Source organism: Carassius carassius, chromosome 16 (assembly GCF_963082965.1).
Source record: "Carassius carassius chromosome 16, fCarCar2.1, whole genome shotgun sequence".
Lineage (NCBI taxonomy): Eukaryota > Metazoa > Chordata > Actinopteri > Cypriniformes > Cyprinidae > Carassius > Carassius carassius.
In genome coordinates, this window is record NC_081770.1 from 6982901 (window position 1) to 7000551 (window position 17651).

The 17651-nt window shown below is 37.1% G+C and overlaps 2 protein-coding genes and 2 long non-coding RNA genes across 4 annotated transcripts in view; 2 read left to right on the forward strand and 2 right to left on the reverse strand.

Moving 5' to 3' along the window:
* The window catches only part of LOC132160279 (natural killer cell receptor 2B4-like), a 69387-nt gene extending 61243 nt beyond the window's left edge, over positions 1–8144 (forward strand). The window contains exons 3-6 of the mRNA XM_059570026.1: positions 6283–6648; positions 7034–7147; positions 7567–7634; positions 8043–8144. Of these exons, the coding sequence (XP_059426009.1) occupies positions 6283–6648; positions 7034–7147; positions 7567–7634; positions 8043–8096 (602 nt within the window). The 3' untranslated portion in view covers positions 8097–8144. The remainder of the gene's footprint in view (positions 1–6282; positions 6649–7033; positions 7148–7566; positions 7635–8042) is intronic.
* The window catches only part of LOC132160374 (uncharacterized), a 46727-nt gene extending 37929 nt beyond the window's left edge, over positions 1–8798 (reverse strand). The window contains exon 1 of the long non-coding RNA XR_009437996.1: positions 8517–8798. This is a non-coding gene — a long non-coding RNA (uncharacterized LOC132160374). The remainder of the gene's footprint in view (positions 1–8516) is intronic.
* LOC132160320 (uncharacterized) overlaps positions 1–17651 on the reverse strand; it is a 219821-nt gene that overhangs the window by 117016 nt on the left and 85154 nt on the right. The gene's annotated exons all lie outside the window — the stretch shown is intronic.
* The window catches only part of LOC132160359 (uncharacterized), a 62489-nt gene continuing 57234 nt past the window's right edge, over positions 12397–17651 (forward strand). Inside the window, exon 1 of the long non-coding RNA XR_009437982.1 lies at positions 12397–12526. This is a non-coding gene — a long non-coding RNA (uncharacterized LOC132160359). The remainder of the gene's footprint in view (positions 12527–17651) is intronic.

A 17651-nucleotide genomic window follows, 5' to 3' on the forward strand; every position in this document is an offset into this window, starting at 1 on the left:
ATTCCATTCCCGCTCGTGTTTCTTCTCCACATTGTACAATTCTTCGTTGAGTTTGTCAGGACCAGACAGAGAGGCAGATAAACACAAGGAAATAATAATGAAACAATGTTTGCATTTAGAATGGTTTTTTAATTCATGAATGTTTCTAAAAACATTTATATTTATTTATAGCTTTATCTATAAATATCATTAAAATGTTGAATTCGTCTACTGAAAATCTACTGAAAAATCTAAATGTATTTTAAAAGTTGTTTTTGTATATTCAAGAAAAGAGACTGAACCGGTTGGACTGTGTTCAAATAGTTCACATTCAATCAATTTCTGAGTTCAACAGTAATTATTTGGAAAATGCAGCAGGGTATATGATTGAATGACTCGTGACTACTGACAGAATCAACACTAAATGACTCACCACTGATAGTCACACTGAATGTCTTTACGGTGTCACCGATGTTGATCTTTTTTTTGATGACTTTCGTGCTGTCACACTTGCCGTTTCGGTTCAAGCTTTGGCTGGTTCCTGAGTTCTTGCTTCTGATGAAATTTCCTTCAAAGCGTCCAGTGTGTTCAGGTCTGATGTCTGTGATGGTCAGAGATCCAGTCTCAAAGTCCACTTCCAGTATGCCTCTGAATATCCCGCCTTCACCATCATAAACACAGCTCTTACTGGGATCTCCATTGATCAGGGCAATGAGGGTGTCGTTGAAATACCACAGCATCTTGTCATTTCCTTGCTTGGTAACATCGCTTTTTAGAGTTACAGAATCTCCCTCCATCACAGACACCACATATGATCCAACCACACCTGGAGACAAAAATAAACAATATTTACTTAAGTGAGTGTGTGCATTTGTTGGATTATGGGAAATCTGGTAAACAGCGTCACGGCAGGTAGGTAAAATGAGAAATAAATGTAAAGATACATTCACGCCTTGTTGCCAAGTTTTAACATATGAAAAGTTATCAATATCACTGCAGTTTGTACATATTTGACAAGGGGGCTAATTCGTACAAATTTGTACGTCCTCACTCGTACAAATTCATAAGATTTTTGCCAAATCTTACGTATTTTACGAGTTGCACAATTTGAATGAATTTGTACAAATGACCTACACCTAACCCCGCCCCTAAACCTAACCGACCCTGGGGTTTAGACAAATCGTATAAAATCGCATGAATTAGCCACCTCGTAAAAAACGTAAAAACATGATGTTCTTCTTGCAATGCAGCTATTCACACCTTCTGAAACTGCACTCAATGCCTAATTAATTCCATCCTTCGGATGAGACGTTAAACCGCGGTCCTGACTCTCTGTGGTCATTAAAAATCCCAGGATGTCTTTCGAAAAGAGTAGAGGTGTGACCTCGGCATCCTGGCTAAATTTGCCCATTGGCCTCTGACCATCATGGCCTCCTAACAATCCCCATATCTGCTGATTGGCTTCATCACTCTGTCTCCTCTCCACCAGTAAGCTGGTGTCTGGTGGGCGTTCTGGCGCAATATGGCTGCCGTCGCATCATCCAGGTGGATGCTGCACACTGGTGGTGGATGAGGAGATACCCCCTGTCTATGTAAAGCGCTTTGAGTGCCTAGAAAAGCGCTATATAAATGTAAGGAATTATTATTAATTATTATTATTATTATATAGTTACAAAATAATCTAAGGTTTTCATGTGATCCAAGTTGTAGCTCTCAGAAAACTCCCAAAGTTTTACCGGGTCGTGAATGCTTTTTATATGTTTGTATCTCGTAATCACGCTAATTAAGCACATTCAGAGTTCCTACTTGTACCACGTGATAAGTGTCTTTGACTTGAAGCAGCGCTGTGCAGGCCGATCGGTGTTGGAGCCGCCTGCTCTCTAGCTCTCATGGCATTGTGCTGTCATACACCGATCGGCCTGTGCAGCGCTGTTTCAAGTCAAACACACTTATTGAAACACACCCGGCTGCAGCCTGCAGATCGAGGTGGGGCTGCACCTGGGGCGGGGTTGCACGTGCAGCCCCGCCCCACACCTACTCTGATTGGTTCTATCATCTTTCATAGACTTACATGATAGGAAATGTGTGCGTAGTTGGTGTAGGATGGAGAATGCTGTTTAAAAAGCTAAAAACACTGTACAGTTTTATAAAGCCTTCATAATCACAAAAGAAGAAAAAAACCATTAGCCTGTAACTCGCCATGTCCCTGAAATGATTTTGTTAAATTAAGCTGATCTTTAGGCTAACATACGAATATAGTAAATTAATTGGGTTGATTATCCACAGTAAGACGATCAGGTCTTCAGATAGAAGAATGAATTATGAATTAAATAATTTTAGAAAATATGATTATTTCATATCATCAGAGTATGAGAAAGGAAAATAAAAGGGGTGTATCATTACTGTTTTAAATTATATAGCATAAGACAATTATTGTTACATATAATTATCCATATATGTCATGCAGTTGATAAATGACACTTCAATAGTCTAATGTGTCTGCCAATTCAATTTTTATTAAACTTTTAATTTTCTTTACTACTATGCAAAAAATAGACTTTTTCTCCCCTTTATTTCAGGAAAATATGCTGCTCCTCGTTATTTGAAAGTGAAGAAATCGATAAACTTTTATTTCTATCGGCCAGTGATGATTCTGAAAGGACATACCTGTAAACCGTTGCTATAGTAACGAACACAATTTCATGATAATTGTGCTCTTATTTTAGTGCAGTCTCACAGCCACTGTCAAATATTGAGATAAACTTTATAAAGTATCATCTATTTATATTAAATTGGTATCTTCTCCGATATCCATTTTGTGACCATTGAGCCGATTCTTTTCAATCAGCTGGAATGATTCGGGAGATTCTACGTTTAATGTGGCTTAATGCATTAAAAGAGTGTTTTTAAAAGACCAAACTCAGTAAACAAATTAATAATAAAGCTATTCACTGACAGGCAGATGAGTCCAGAATAAGAATGCAATGTGTTTAATTACGTGTTAAGCGTTTTCCTCCCATAGAAAACCATTTCACGTTAAGTGTGCTTTAGAATGTCCAAATTATTCATTTGTGAATTAATCTGGTCAAGAAGAGTAAACTTGCAGCAGCTAACATCTCTTGATTCACTAAATCAGATATAGTGAGGCTGCACGTGCAACCCCGCCCCAAGTGCAGCCCCGCCTCGATCTGCAGGCTGCAGCCGGGTGTACTTGCACGTACAGGAACAAAGAATTCCAGAAGAGGTAAACAGAAAACATACAGTAGACAATGGAACAAAGGAAAAACGAACATTACATAAAGAAAGATTTTAGATCACAGATCTACAGATTTTTATAATGAATGACTAAAACATAAAGAAAGAGAACCAAAGCCTTTAAAACTGTGGCCAGTTGCAAAAAAAAAAAAAAAAAAAAAATAGCAAGTCATCTATTTTTTTCTTTAATATCATGTTCATATCCCTAAACTGTACGAAATTATTCAAAACAGCGACGAGAAAAACAGAAGACAAAGGGTTAAGTGAAAGACCGAGTGGATCGTTCAAAAAGAAAGAAAGAAAGAAAGACAAGACAAGACAAGACTGAAAGTTTAAGTGGACTGACCTACCTTCGGCGACAAAGACAGACAGGGTCAGCAAAATAAAACTGTCCATATGTCTTTGTTTCTTTACCATTTTCTTTTTACCTTCTGCTTTTTTTTTAAATCAAATAAACCTATTTAAGACAGCTGTCCTTTTCTAACCGTGATGTCCTTCTTTTCAACGATTAGAAAGTACTTGTTTTTGTAATTAACCGTAAAGATAGAAAAAAAACACACGTAAAAAAAACACGAGAAAAAACAAGGACATATCACATATTGGCTGCAATGATCCTGGTTAGATGACTGTCCTGACTAACCTTGGTGTGTGCCTTTATTTGCATAGGCGGAGCAAGGCGTTGTATAATGTCAACTCATAAAAATTACAAAAAAATATAGCATTAAGTATGATCTCCACACTGCAATTTGGTCATAATTATAAGTGCATATTTTGGACTTGTTAGCTCTTAGTGATGTTACGTTTGAAATAAAGAGAAAAGTCCATATATTGAGTATAGGTTTCGTATTGTTGGCTATCGTTTCTCAAAAAATCACGTGATCAAAGACAAAGTTAAGTTTCATTTTGTTTCGTTTCGTTTCGTTCAAAGTGAGGCGTGTGAATGCTGCCAGGAGTAGTAAAGTGGATTTGAAACACAACAAAGGAAGTGTTGTCTGATTCACTGGAAGCTCGCCAAAAGAAAACCACGAGCTGTGAGCGAATGTGGGTGATGCATTTACGTCCATGCGTAATTTGTCCGAGGAAACTTTTATCACACGCACACACACACACACACACACACACATATATATATATATATATATATATGTTTATATATATATATATATGTATAAAATTTTTTTTTTTTTTTTTTTTTTTTTTTGAAAGCAATATATAGTAAGCAACATTTTTTTTTCAGCCCACCAATGTGGTTGCATTCGAACACTGACACGATTTTTGTTTATAACCACTCTCAAATAAACAGGCCAAGAGAAAACCACCGCACATTTTTCTCTAGCGAAGGGAATAAACACGAATCATCTAATGCGACACCAGCAGCACTTTCAAAGTGTCAAAGTGAAACATTCTGTGGTTTATTTACAAAGAAATGCAATCTGACCAGATGGAAGGAAAACCTGTGCGTAGCCTATTATTGGATGCGAGTTTATGCGTGAGTCAGTAGCCTAGTTTGCGGGTAAAAATCTCCATGTCCTTTCTTTTTAATAAAAACTCACAATCTAAATTCCTTTTTACGAAAAAAAACCCTGCTTTACTGATGTTTGAGAAATAGTCTAACAAGACTCAAAGGTACACAACATTACTCTTACTTACCACCCACATAGACTATTCCACACAGGTTGAGCATTATAAGGGCAGTTATAGTACATTTATGACACAAATTCTTATTTTTTTTCTGGTCTGTGTAATATATAGGTAATATATACACAAGCACTGACACAAAAATAATGGCAGGTTGAAATAATAAACTGTAATAATTATTTAACATCTGCCTGTGTTGGAGAATGTTTTATGCCACTATGCAGCGAGTCTTGATAAATGCTATATTAACTGTAATTTAAGTGAAACCTAGTGTGTGTGGTCAGTGAAGGGTGGTCGAATCCTGTTGGGGGAGGATCCACACATGCACACTTACATCACACTTCTGTCTAAATAGTCTGCTTCTAGAGATTTTCATTATAATGTTGGCATGCTCAAAGAAAATGGATCATGTTGTCCTTTTGTTCTGCTTGTGCTTGCTGCAACTGGTTGGTAAGTTGGAAATGTTTTGTTTTATGATAATGTCATTTTTTTTTTTTTTTTTGCTGATTTAGTTACTATAAAAAGATTCACATTTGCTATGCATTAAAAAAGATATTCTAAAGTCGAACAGGGATATTATTGGATTTAGGTCTATCGTCACAGGAAATCAAATTAAGGACACATTTAGTCAGCCTGTTCAGCTCACCAACTCCATAAAAATTGGTTCATGTGACAATCCCATTAAATATGTAAATTAATGAGAGTTTTACATTCAAAAAGTTTTTTATGCACAATATTTTGGGTTATTGATTATTTGTGTGAAATCAGAACCGTTTATCGCAAAGGACATGTGTTTTTATGTAAATGTTAACTGCCACAAAATTGTTTACCTTTTAATCTCTGACAAATCCTCCGTTTTTTCTTCAGGTGTGTTTGCTGGTTTAGATGAAGTGAAGTCCGTGTCAGTACTGGAGGGAGATTCAGTCACTCTAGAATCTGGTTTTACTGAAATGATGGATGATGATGTGATTCTGTGGAGGTTTGGATCTGAAAACACTTTAATAGCTGAAATCAGTGTAATGGAAGATAGAATCACTGTACATGATAATGAGCTCGGTGGGAGATTCAGAGACAGACTGAAGCTGGATCATCAAACTGGATCTCTGACCATCACAAACACCAGAACTGAACACACTGGACTCTATCAACTACAGAGCAACAGTGTGATCAATAACTTCACTCTCACTGTCTATGGTGAGTTAAATATTGGTTTATTTTATTTGTTAAAGCCTTTTCAGTCTTAAACATGATAACATCTGAGATACACATTCATTTTTTACTTTAATTTTTCTTTTTATTAATTATTCCAAGGTTGGCATCTCATCACAAACACTCACTGAATGACATCACAGAATCTCAGGCAACATAAGAAACAGCATGATTTACTCTGATGTCTTTAATATTTCTCAGCTCATCTGCCCATTCCTGTCATCATCAGTAACTCTTCAAACTGTTCATCATCATCACCACCAACATCATCATCATCTTCATCATCTTCATCACAGCAGAATTGTTCACTGTTGTGTTCAGTGGTGAATGTGGGTCATGTGACTCTTTCCTGGTACAAAGGAAACAGTTTATTGTCCAGCATCAGTGTGTCTGATCTCAGCATCAGTCTCTCTCTACCTCTGGAGGTGGAATATCAGGATAACAACAGCTACAGCTGTGTGATCAACAATCCCATCAGAAACCAGACCACACATCTGGACATCACTCAACACTGCAGCAACCAGACTCAACATCTGGACATCAGTCAACTCTGTCACACATGTGCAGGTACAGCAGAGCTGATGTATTTATTTACAATGTGTACGTTTGTTTTTTAGTCGATTATAATGACTGGAGCAGTTTTTCATTGCTAAAAGATATGTTCAACATTTCTTGACAATTCTTGCGCTACATCTCTATCGTTTGGATTAATTATATGCATATGTGAATATTTATAAGCCTAGCTATAGAACATCACCATCCTTTGCTGTCTCTCAGCTTGAAATGAAAACACATTCAATATAATTTTACTGTGAGCCACAGTAAAAATTGGAATAAACTAAAAACTTTGAAAATGTATTTTAATGTAAGGCAGCAAAATGCTTCTAACTCTGATGTTCACTTATCAGCAGAACACACTAATGACTGTCTCTCTGTATCATTAAAGAATCAGCATCTAAAACAGTGCTGATCTCTTCTTCTGCTGCTGCTGCTGGATCTCTGCTGATTGTTACTGCAGTCGTGATAGTTTGTATTTGCAGGAAATGTAGAAAAACAGACAAAGAAGGTAATTGTTAAATCTATTAATGGCTAATTGATTTGTAAAATTAAAAATTAAATTAAGTGTCATAACAAATAATAATAATATATTTTAATAGTGTAGTTCCTTTTAACCTTCAAGTTGTGTTGCGCCCATTTTGACCCAGAAAGGATTTAATTTTCTTTAAAAAAAAAAAAAACTAATTCAAGTTCTCACATTGGACTCAAACATACTGACTTTCCTCACAGTTTCCCAAACAATGGATATATAATGGATATATATATATATATATATATATATATATATATATATATATATATATATATATAGTGACAATAAGCAGCACTATTTAATCGTCTTCTTACAGATGCTTCTTTAAAACACAATAAAAAAACACAGAAATGCTATGTTGTTTTAATCAATTATTATTATTGTTGTTGAAACAGTTGAGACTAATGAAGATGAGGTGACTTACATTGAGCCTACATTCTACAAACGAAACCCACAGAAACGGGTAAGATAGTTTATTACTTATTTATGTTGGGTATCTGGTTTATCATTTCAACAGTGTGTGCACTTTTGTGTGACGGAAACAAAAGTGCAAAACAGCAGCGTATTAAATATGTATAAAATTCACAAGATCAGTATTCAGTGTGCGTGAAACCGTGACTCATGTTTAATAACACATACAACACCCTTTCTTCAATCTAACTAAAGCAGATCTACATTAGTTAATATTTTCAGTGCTTATGTCAGCTCGTGACATCACAGTCCAAATCTTCAGTTTCACATACTGTACATTCTTCCGTGACTCTTGCATGCGACAATGCTTTTAGAAAACAATATGATGTCACAGACATACACAAGATTGAATTAATTCTTAATTTTTGAATTGAAATTGCTATATTGTGTTTTTTTACAGGATGTTAAAGAGGATGATGATGTGGAATACGCACCTATCAACAAGAGAAGATGATCAGACATGTATCAGACCCGCTTTGTGACTTTCACAGGAAGCTCTTGTCTGTCCTGAAGTCTGTAGTTTCATCTGAGTTGTTTAAAACTGTAATAATTTAACAAATGACTTTAATCTTTTGGCACACTGGAACATTTTCATGCTTGACTCTTATAGACTCTTAAAGAATGTTTTTTTTTTAAATCCTCAAAAAAAAAAAAAAAGAAAGAAACATTTTGCATCTGATTTATGACATCTTATGGTGGACAAACAGTTGTGCTTGAATGTTTTTGCTGAATGTTTGCGGTTGACATTTAACACAGACACTGCTAAGGCATCATTAGCGTGTGGTTAAATGCCTTTTTCCATTTCCATTTCATATGAAACTCAGTCTGACTGTAGCATGAACTAACCACTTTAACATGAAATCCTGAATCTAACAGATACACGATTATCTCAGATAAAATAGTATGTGATAAAATATCAGTCAATTTGAGTGAAGTCAGATTTATTTATATAGCACTTTTTTTTTCAATAGCAATTGTTTCAAAGCAGCTTTAAAGAAAACTATGATGTTAATGTTTATAATATCTTAATGCCTCAGTCATATTTTTCAGATTTGAGCCAGGAGATAATCTACATGATGAAGCAGAGCTTTGATATATACTGACCTACACAAGTGCACTGGATGCATGTGCTATTCTCCAATATAAAGAGCTTATAGTTAAAGTCAGACAGTTATTTCTGAAAACTACAGATGTTCCTCATATCATGAGGAAGTATAACAGTGCTGCCCATAGACATCATATAGGTAGACGCCCTATTGGCCGCTGGGCGATGAGATTTGTGGCCGCCATCTTGAACCGGTCGTACTCCTAGATTCGTTGCGTAGCAGTTAAGATACCCGAGCACTGTGCAGCATTTTCCTTTTCTAATCGGCGGACCATCGCAAGTACGGCTCGGGATTACTTTTCACAAGTAAGATTTAACATTACTATTGTACTATTGGTTGTAGTTTGTCCTTAAATCCAGATAATTGAGAAGGAGCAAGGGTATTTGATAGTACTGTACTGAAATCGTAGCTAGCTAACGTTAGTTAGACTATGTAACGTTACCTCCCTCAACTCAAGTGTTTCCCACATAACTTACTATTACTATTCAGATCAGAAAGAAGTTCGAAAAAGCACTTGTTAGATGCACGAAACTTACTTTTAGCGTTAGGTAACGTTAAGTGCCTATTACCAACACAATCCAATCTGAAGTTAATACATTGTTCGACAGAACATAATAACTGTTTTTTTTGTGTTTGCGCACGTGATATCAGGAAGTAATGTATATTAAGGTTGCTTTGTTCATATTTTCTCTGTTCTGTAAAGTGTATTTGAGTACCGTGTAGTGTGCTATATAAATATGTATTATTTGTATTCTTATTATAAGGTGCTGAGAGCTGCAGAGAGGATGATCTGCCAAGCTTCAGCAATACAAGCTCCAAAGTGTCAACAGTCACACACATTGTGTGGGAGGAGATTGGGACAGAGGATGCTTTCCCCTCTCTGGGGAGCACATTGAGGAGACCCAGTTTGGCATCGACAACCATCAGTCTGATATGTTGTCATTGGTTCTGTCTGTGTTTCTAAAGATTAGGCTCCACCATGTTGACAAACTCTCCTCTCTTGAACTACAGAAAGGCAGCACGAGACAGAAGCTCTGCAAAACAGTCCTCTTTCAGGGGTTTTAGTGTGTGTGTGAGTGCATGAGATAGAGAAAAGAGAGAGAGTGTGTGTGTGTGTGTGTGTGTGTGTGTGTGTGTGTGTGTGATGGAGGGAGGGAGAAGAGTGTGTGTGTGTGTGTGTGTGTGTGTGAGAGAGAGAAAGAGAGAGAGAGAGAGAACCAGAGAGAGTGTATATGTCACAAATTATAATAAATTGTTTCTTCAACTTATTAAAATATATTATTTTACTGCAACTATCTGTTTCTGCTTCTTTGTCATATTTATAGTGTGTGATTTATAAATATTCTACCTCACATATTTAGATTTTGGGCATCTGGTCACTTATATCTTTTATCAGAATATAATATGTAACTGTAAAGCCTATTATGAATATTAAAATACGCTGAACCATGTGCCCTGTATCATAGCTGCATGAATGACCTTTGCAGCAAAAAAACCCGCGTCAAAATCAGTTAGGTATTCATATAACTATAATCACAATACTCAATTATATATATAATTATAAATATATATTAAATCGGCACACAAGTATCGGGATAGTATTGAATTGGCAGATTAGCAGATCATTCCAGCTCTAGTTACTATAGTCAAAACAATGAAACTCTCTTCAAGAGCGCACAATAACTGAGATTTAAAACTGTTAAAAGAAAATGCTCAAAATATTGCACACATATAATACACAACATCAATATCTCTTCCCTTGGCATTTTGAACATTTCTATGAGTAATGCTACACGCTGTGACTCTGTGTTGCTTCAAGTGCATCATTCTGCGCACTGGTTGTGTATAAGCACTGCGCACTGTATAAGAGCCATACCCTTTCGTATTATAATACATTAGCACAATGAAAGATTATTAAGTCTTTCTTGTTCTGTCCCATCTACCACACGTTGCTGCCTTCATTACTGTGCTATACATTTAAAAGAAATGTATTTTACACACACACACACACATACATATATATATATACTGAGGTGGAAAGAGTACAAAAATATTCTACTCAAGTAAAAGTTTACATTACATTACATTACATTACATTAATGAAATTTTACTTAACTACAAGTAAAAGTACCAGTCTAAAAATCTACTCAAGTAAAAGTAAAGAGTAGCTCATTTAAAATTTACTCAGAGTAAAAATTACTTAGTTACATTTTAACAGTGGGAGGGAGTCAAAAATGGGACAGGCCAAGGGTGTCAAACTCAGTTCCTGGAGGGCCACAGTCCTACACAGTTTAGATATAACCCTAATTAAACACACCTGATCCACCTAATCTAATCATTTAGGTTTATTTGAAAACTACATGATATGTGTGCTGGAGCAGGGTTAGAACTAAACTCTGCAGGGCTACGGCCCTCCAGGAACTGAGTTTGACACCCCTGGGATAGGTCTATTAATCTCAAACTAGTTGTTTTTAATTAAAGGAATCAGTTATTTAGAATAATAAAACATTTGGGCTGTTACCAGGCAAATCAGTATCAACAAACTCATCTTTTAATGCAGAGGAAATGCAGAAGATTCATTGGAAGTGGCATTTAGATGTATTACACTGTTTAGTGCAGGACAAGAATGCATTTAACCTGCAGTTACAAATGCATGAATAATGTTTTGATATACAAGACATAAAATGTTGAATAATCATTTGAAATGATAAGAAATTAATTATTTAAAAAAATCAAAAGATACTTTAAATGTGAAATTAAAATGGCCAGTATGAGTCATTGCGATTGAACCGAATAATTTAAACGGTTGATTCATTCAGGAACGAATCAACATAGTGAAAGCATGCCTCATAATGAACTTTTGTCTGTGTACATTTAGATCATTTGTGGTTTTAAATAAAAGTGCTGTAATAAAGTTTTTATTCATCTGCCATTCAGGCTAATTCTGAATCTATAGTTTATTCTTATAGCTTCTTTTCAAATATAGACTAATTCATAAAGGTTTATCAGTTTCATACGTAACATTCAGTTTTCAGTTCAATTCTACAGTGATTTATCTATGTGATATGTATTTCTTTTTGTGTTTTTGTGGAGTTGCTTCCTGCACATAATTATAAAACAGAATGAAAACAGCATACTGACAAAAAAGGAGTAATTAAATAATAAAATGAAATATGAACTTATTTTCAGTGTTTTGACCACCAGATGGCCTCAATACACAAAATTCCGGAAATTAACCTTTTATAACATTAGTTTAGAAGCCAGAACAGAGTACTAGATGACTTTTCTTTTTTCTTTTCCTTTCTTTTCTAATTTTAATGAAGTGTCTGTGGTGGTGGCTTAATATATGTTTTTCTTTAGTATGACCTCTAGTCAGTTATTTAGTTAATATATATATATATATATATATATATATATATATATATATACAGTACAGACCAAAAGTTTGGACACACCTTCTCATTCAAAGAGTTTTCTTTATTTTCATGACTATGAAAATTGTAGAGTCACACTGAAGGCATCAAGGGCTATTTGACCAAGAAGGAGAGTGATGGGGTGCTGCGCCAGATGACCTGGCCTCCACAGTCACCGGACCTGAACCCAATCGAGATGGTTTAGGGGTGAGCTGGACCGCAGAGTGAAGGCAAAAGGGCCAACAAGTGCTAAGCATCTCTTGGGGAACTCCTTCAAGACTGTTGGAAGACCATTTCAGGTGACTACCTCTTGAAGCTCATCAAGAGAATGCCAAGAGTGTGTAAAGCAGTAATCAAAGCAAAAGGTGGCTACTTTGAAGAACCTAGAATATGACATATTTTCAGTTGTTTCACATGTTTTTGTTGTGTATATAATTCCACATGTGTTAATTCATAGTTTTGATGCCTTCAGTGTGAATCTACAATTTTCATAGTCATGAAAATAAAGAAAACTCTTTGAATGAGAAGGTGTGTCCAAACTTTTGGTCTGTACTGTATATATATTATATATATGCTTTAATTGGGAAAATAACACTCTGAGGCCTTCTGTAACTCTCTAGTGCATTTAGCTATTATTATGTGTTTGCTTAACAGGGATTAAACCACTGTACATGATTTGAAATATTTTGCTTTTAACTTTCCACCCTTATGAAGAGCTGATATTTATCAGGTCTGTGAAGGTGTATTCTGTAATCATTACTTCTTTGGAAATGCACAAATATATATGACATATTCACTGAAATACATGCAACAGAACATCCATGAGACACATGTTAGTGGTTGAGCTCACGGTGCTGATGTTGTTTAGCTGCTGTTCTTTAACAATCCTCCAGATGGCGTCATTAATCAGTTCAAACAACAGCAAACCATTGATGATCGATCAGTAAACTCTTATTGTCAGCTCGTCTCTGGTATTAATTGCACGTTTGTATTATTTTGTGTATGTGGTTCATCAGTCCTGCTTATTTCTTTACCATCTGTGAATCTTTGTTGTCTTCCAAGAGAATGATGTAGTGATAACTCATAACCCAAACGACATTAGCTTGATGGAGACTGTGACTGACTGGGACATTAATTAAGTGTAGTGTAAAAAGGCAAGCTGTCTATGAATGTAATGATCAGGTAAATGTTCTCCAGTAGACTTTACTGTGACTTTTTACTGTGACTGACTTTAACTGCTTTTGTCTTGTTTCTTTTTTCTTCAGTGATTCTACTCGTTAACAGAAGCTGTTGATCAGTGTCTGAATTCACTCATTAGTTTTCATTCTCTCTGTCAGGTGGACTATATTAGTAAACTCATGTAGGGAATAGTGAATGAGGGTGTAGGGTGTGATTTGAAACACAGCCGCTGAGTGTCGACTTTGAACGTTGTTAATTTACGATATATAGCAGCAGGCTACCTTCTCGAAAATGATGAAAATTACCCAGAATGTACTGTTTTATTGAAAAACAGTATGTTACTGTCGAAATTTGACCATTTTTTTACAGCAATTATTAACAGTGCTGAAGTTGGACCAATCAGATGTGAGAGAAGTGACACATGTTATCTTGCTCCAAATTAAACACTACTACTAAAAAAAAAATAATTTTATGACTTATATCATATTATTATTATTATTATTTATCTTTTACACACAAGCAATTTTAGTTTAACAGTTGTTATTATAAATTGTTTATTTGAAGTAAATCAAACTTGCTTTGCGTTGCAAGGCTTGTGATTGGCTGTTCACCAGTGATGTCACACATTCATGCACTCGCACTCCACAAACTCAGGATCTAAGCAGAGCCCTGTCTACGGAGCCTTCCCACTCCCTATTAAGTCCTATTGTACCGAATTTTGGTTGCAGTTCCACCAGAGTTCCAAAAATGAGTGCAAATTAAATGGGAGTCTATGGGGCTAGACGGCTAAATTCAAGTGGGTATAACTGCAGACCGAAGAAAATGGGGCGTGAACTCCAAAATTGGGCAGAACCTCCAAAATGGGGCAGGGTCTCCTTTCACAAAGACTTTCACCATTGGCTGTGGCTTCAGCCAATTGTTACTGGCTTACATTTCAAAATAATACCTTATAAATTCATTGTTTCTAGCTCATCTGAAAAAAAATGCTATATAAATAAATATTCTCCATGAGAGCAGAGGCCAAAGCTTGTGGCCAGTGGTGTTGTAACTCAAGTCTGAACCTCTGGTTCATGATGTAAACGGGAATCACTCAGGCGCCGTCCCAGCGGAGGGAAAGATTTTACTCTATCATTTTAATCCAAGCAACGGGGCTGTCCCGGAAAACGAAATTTGCAGGCTAGGAGGGGGTAGTGATTCTGGGTGTAACTAAAAATGTGCCATTGTCCGGTGAGTCTCATATTGCATGATCTTATTAACTGTTTATGTCCTGAACTGCAACTTTCTTTACCACGCTATTCAGCGCCAATCCTGCCATTCAGTCAATTTCATTGGTTAAGGTAAGGTGTGGGGTAGGTTTAGGGGTTAGCATTTTTGTTGCATAGTGTAGGAAACACTTTAACTAACATAACCAATAAAAACTTCAGAATCAGCTGTGGGGCGGAGTTTGCCCTGAAGTGGATTGGGGGGGGGGGGGGGGGGGGGTTGTGCATGCGTGTCTGTCACGGGATGACAGACAGTGAGGAACAGAGCGGGAAGGACTAACGCGGCGGGAAGGTGGAACTCTAGTCACAGCGTTTTGGGGAATTGGAGGAACGAATCTACAGAGTGAACTGGATGAGGATTGGACAGCGGCTGAGCACCCCTATCATCTATGCAGCAGTGTTGGAGATTTAAGTTCTAGAATAGTAGAAGATGCCGGCTGTGACCATGAGCGAGAGCTATATTCACTGTGTGTCTGCTGTGGACTGCAGTGCTTAGTGTGAAGTGAACACGGATGATTCTTTGAAGTAACTGATTGCATGCACAAGTGTGGGGGTATAATTTGGCTGTCGGCTCCGAAGAGAAGCCGCTGTGCGAGGACCTCATACCATTGTCTGTCCCATTATCTGCTGTCATACACTGAAGTTAAGCTGCTGTGTGAGTCTCTTACCACAGCTTGTTCTATTATCTGCTGCTGTCTGCTCTGAAGAAAGGCCACTGGGTGAAGCTCTCTTACCATTGTCTGTTCCACTATCTGCCATCCGTTCTGAAGGTCCGCTCTGAAGGTAATCTGCCATGTGAAAGTCTCTTACTACAAGTTGTTCTATTACCTGCCGTTGTCTGCCCCGAAGAGGAGCCGGTAGGCGAAGATCCTTGTATCACTGTCTGTACGATCACCTGCTGTTCAAGGAGGAACTGTCGTGGGCTCGATCCTACTATCGCCTATACAGATACGTAATTTTACTGGTTTGGAGAGGAACTACTGTGATACTCCCTTGTGACTGTTATGCAGGTATTGGCCATTGGCTGTCCCGAAGAGGAATCATTACTTACCAACGACTGCTTGGAAAGGAATTGCTGAGTGATCTCGTAGCCCTATCTGTGCTGTTATCTGCTCTGTGGAAGGATTGAGTTGGCTTCCCATTCTGTTATCTGTTGGGTTGGGAGCCTTGTGCAAAGAGCCCCCACCGCTGCTGGACCGAGGGGAACAGAGTTGGAACTCCTCCATCACGTGTTTTAGTATTTAGGATCTTAACTTAATAAAACTGAACGTTTATACTTACCTTGCTGTCCGTCTGTGGTGTCTCTGGGTAAACTCCTCGAGGTGGTATGTTCGGTAGGGGCCCGTTCCGGCCTGTGACAACTCTCTCAATGGGAGGAAGCCATGCCCTATTTTGGAGGTCCCACCCCGTTTTGGAGTTCCCGCCCCTTTTTGGAGATCTCCAGGCTGCAGTTATACCCTGCTCGCTAAATTTGTCCCTTTCACCCGATCGTCGTTGAGAAATCTCAGATATGATTGTAGGTTTTGCAAGTTCAACATGGGTTATAGGTCAAAAGCTGAATGAACGAGTACTTATGTCCTTTCGATTTCCTACAGGTTGAGTTGTTGTTGCCCATAACACACTTGCATTCTGCTAATGAACGCTGATTGGTCAGTGAAGGAATGATTACGACCAGAGATACCGCTTGATGGCATCAGAATCAGCGGGATCAAAATGTTAAGGCGGACTTTTTCGCCCAAGTTTTTCTTTTCAACGCAGCAACTTTTTTTTTTTTTGGTTGCTGGCAATTTGATCTGTCTATTGTTATGTATGTACTGTGAAATTAACACGGAAAATAAATTGAATTTGAGTACTTGTTGTGTGATTCTTGTGTTAAGAAATACCGGATACATATGGTATAGTATTGCCACCTTAAAAAAAACACAAACAAATGTCACGCTCAATAGTGCTAAATATCAATAAAAACTGAAAAAGGAAAAAAAAAATGCCTCACAGGTGTGCAATGATAAATTGATCTAATAGCGGGCAAGGGTTGTCCTATTTGTCATTTGCCAAGGACGAAAAAAGTTAACCTAAAACCTAACTAAAATGTGGACCGTGTTAATTGTCAAAGCAAACCTGAATTTACGGTGGTTCATGTGGGAGGGAAAGTTGGCCAAATGCCCAAGTTGGCTAATGTCCAAAATCAGAGCACGAAAGCACCAGAGCCGTTAAATAATACATTTTTCAATGGCTCTGGAAAGCACCATAGACATTCTCTGAAAGCACCAAACTGACTGAAGGATTGCCATAAAGCAGTATCTTTAGTCGTACGATGTGTATGACGTCATTGACATGTTAAAATACTTTTTAAAGCAAATAAGTGTCTCTAAAAAATCTAGCACCCAGCAATGTGTCATTTCTTTGCATCTCCTTTCGAATACAACATTCAAATTACTAGACAAAAAAAATATATCCTCAGAAAAGTGGATTTTGAGGGTATACCGCCATTGACCTCCATTCATTCTGCACTTGTCCTGTGAGCGCCCTCATATGGAATCAGAGTGGAACTGCAACCAATTCAGAAGCCGGAAGTGTAGTGAGAGTGAAACTTCTCGCCATATTAGACATTCTCTGATCTAAGCCTGAATTGACAAAGAAAGTTGATGAACAGCATCATGGTACCAACAAAGCCGGATTGGAAAGGTTTGGTTTTGTCAACTCAAAACTAATCCTGTAACTGAATTTGTTCAGCTACCATCATGGTACAGGCCCGTGGACTGAATGAATGAATGACATCATTGTGATTTTCAATAAGATAACTTTAGTCTCTGGATGAACCAAAACTGTATAAAAAGGTTATCTGCAAGATTCTTATTTTGACACTAGATGGCGCTCAGACAAAATGGCGTTCAAAGTTTAAAATAAAAAAAGTGTCTGTTTTTGCCAAATGTGTTGCTGTTGCATTTTGCTTTAGGTAGCACTGTTATACAACTGAAAAATATACATATTTTTTTGTTAGCGGTGTTGTTAGCTAGCTAATTAATTATCCCCAAAATTAAAATAAGTC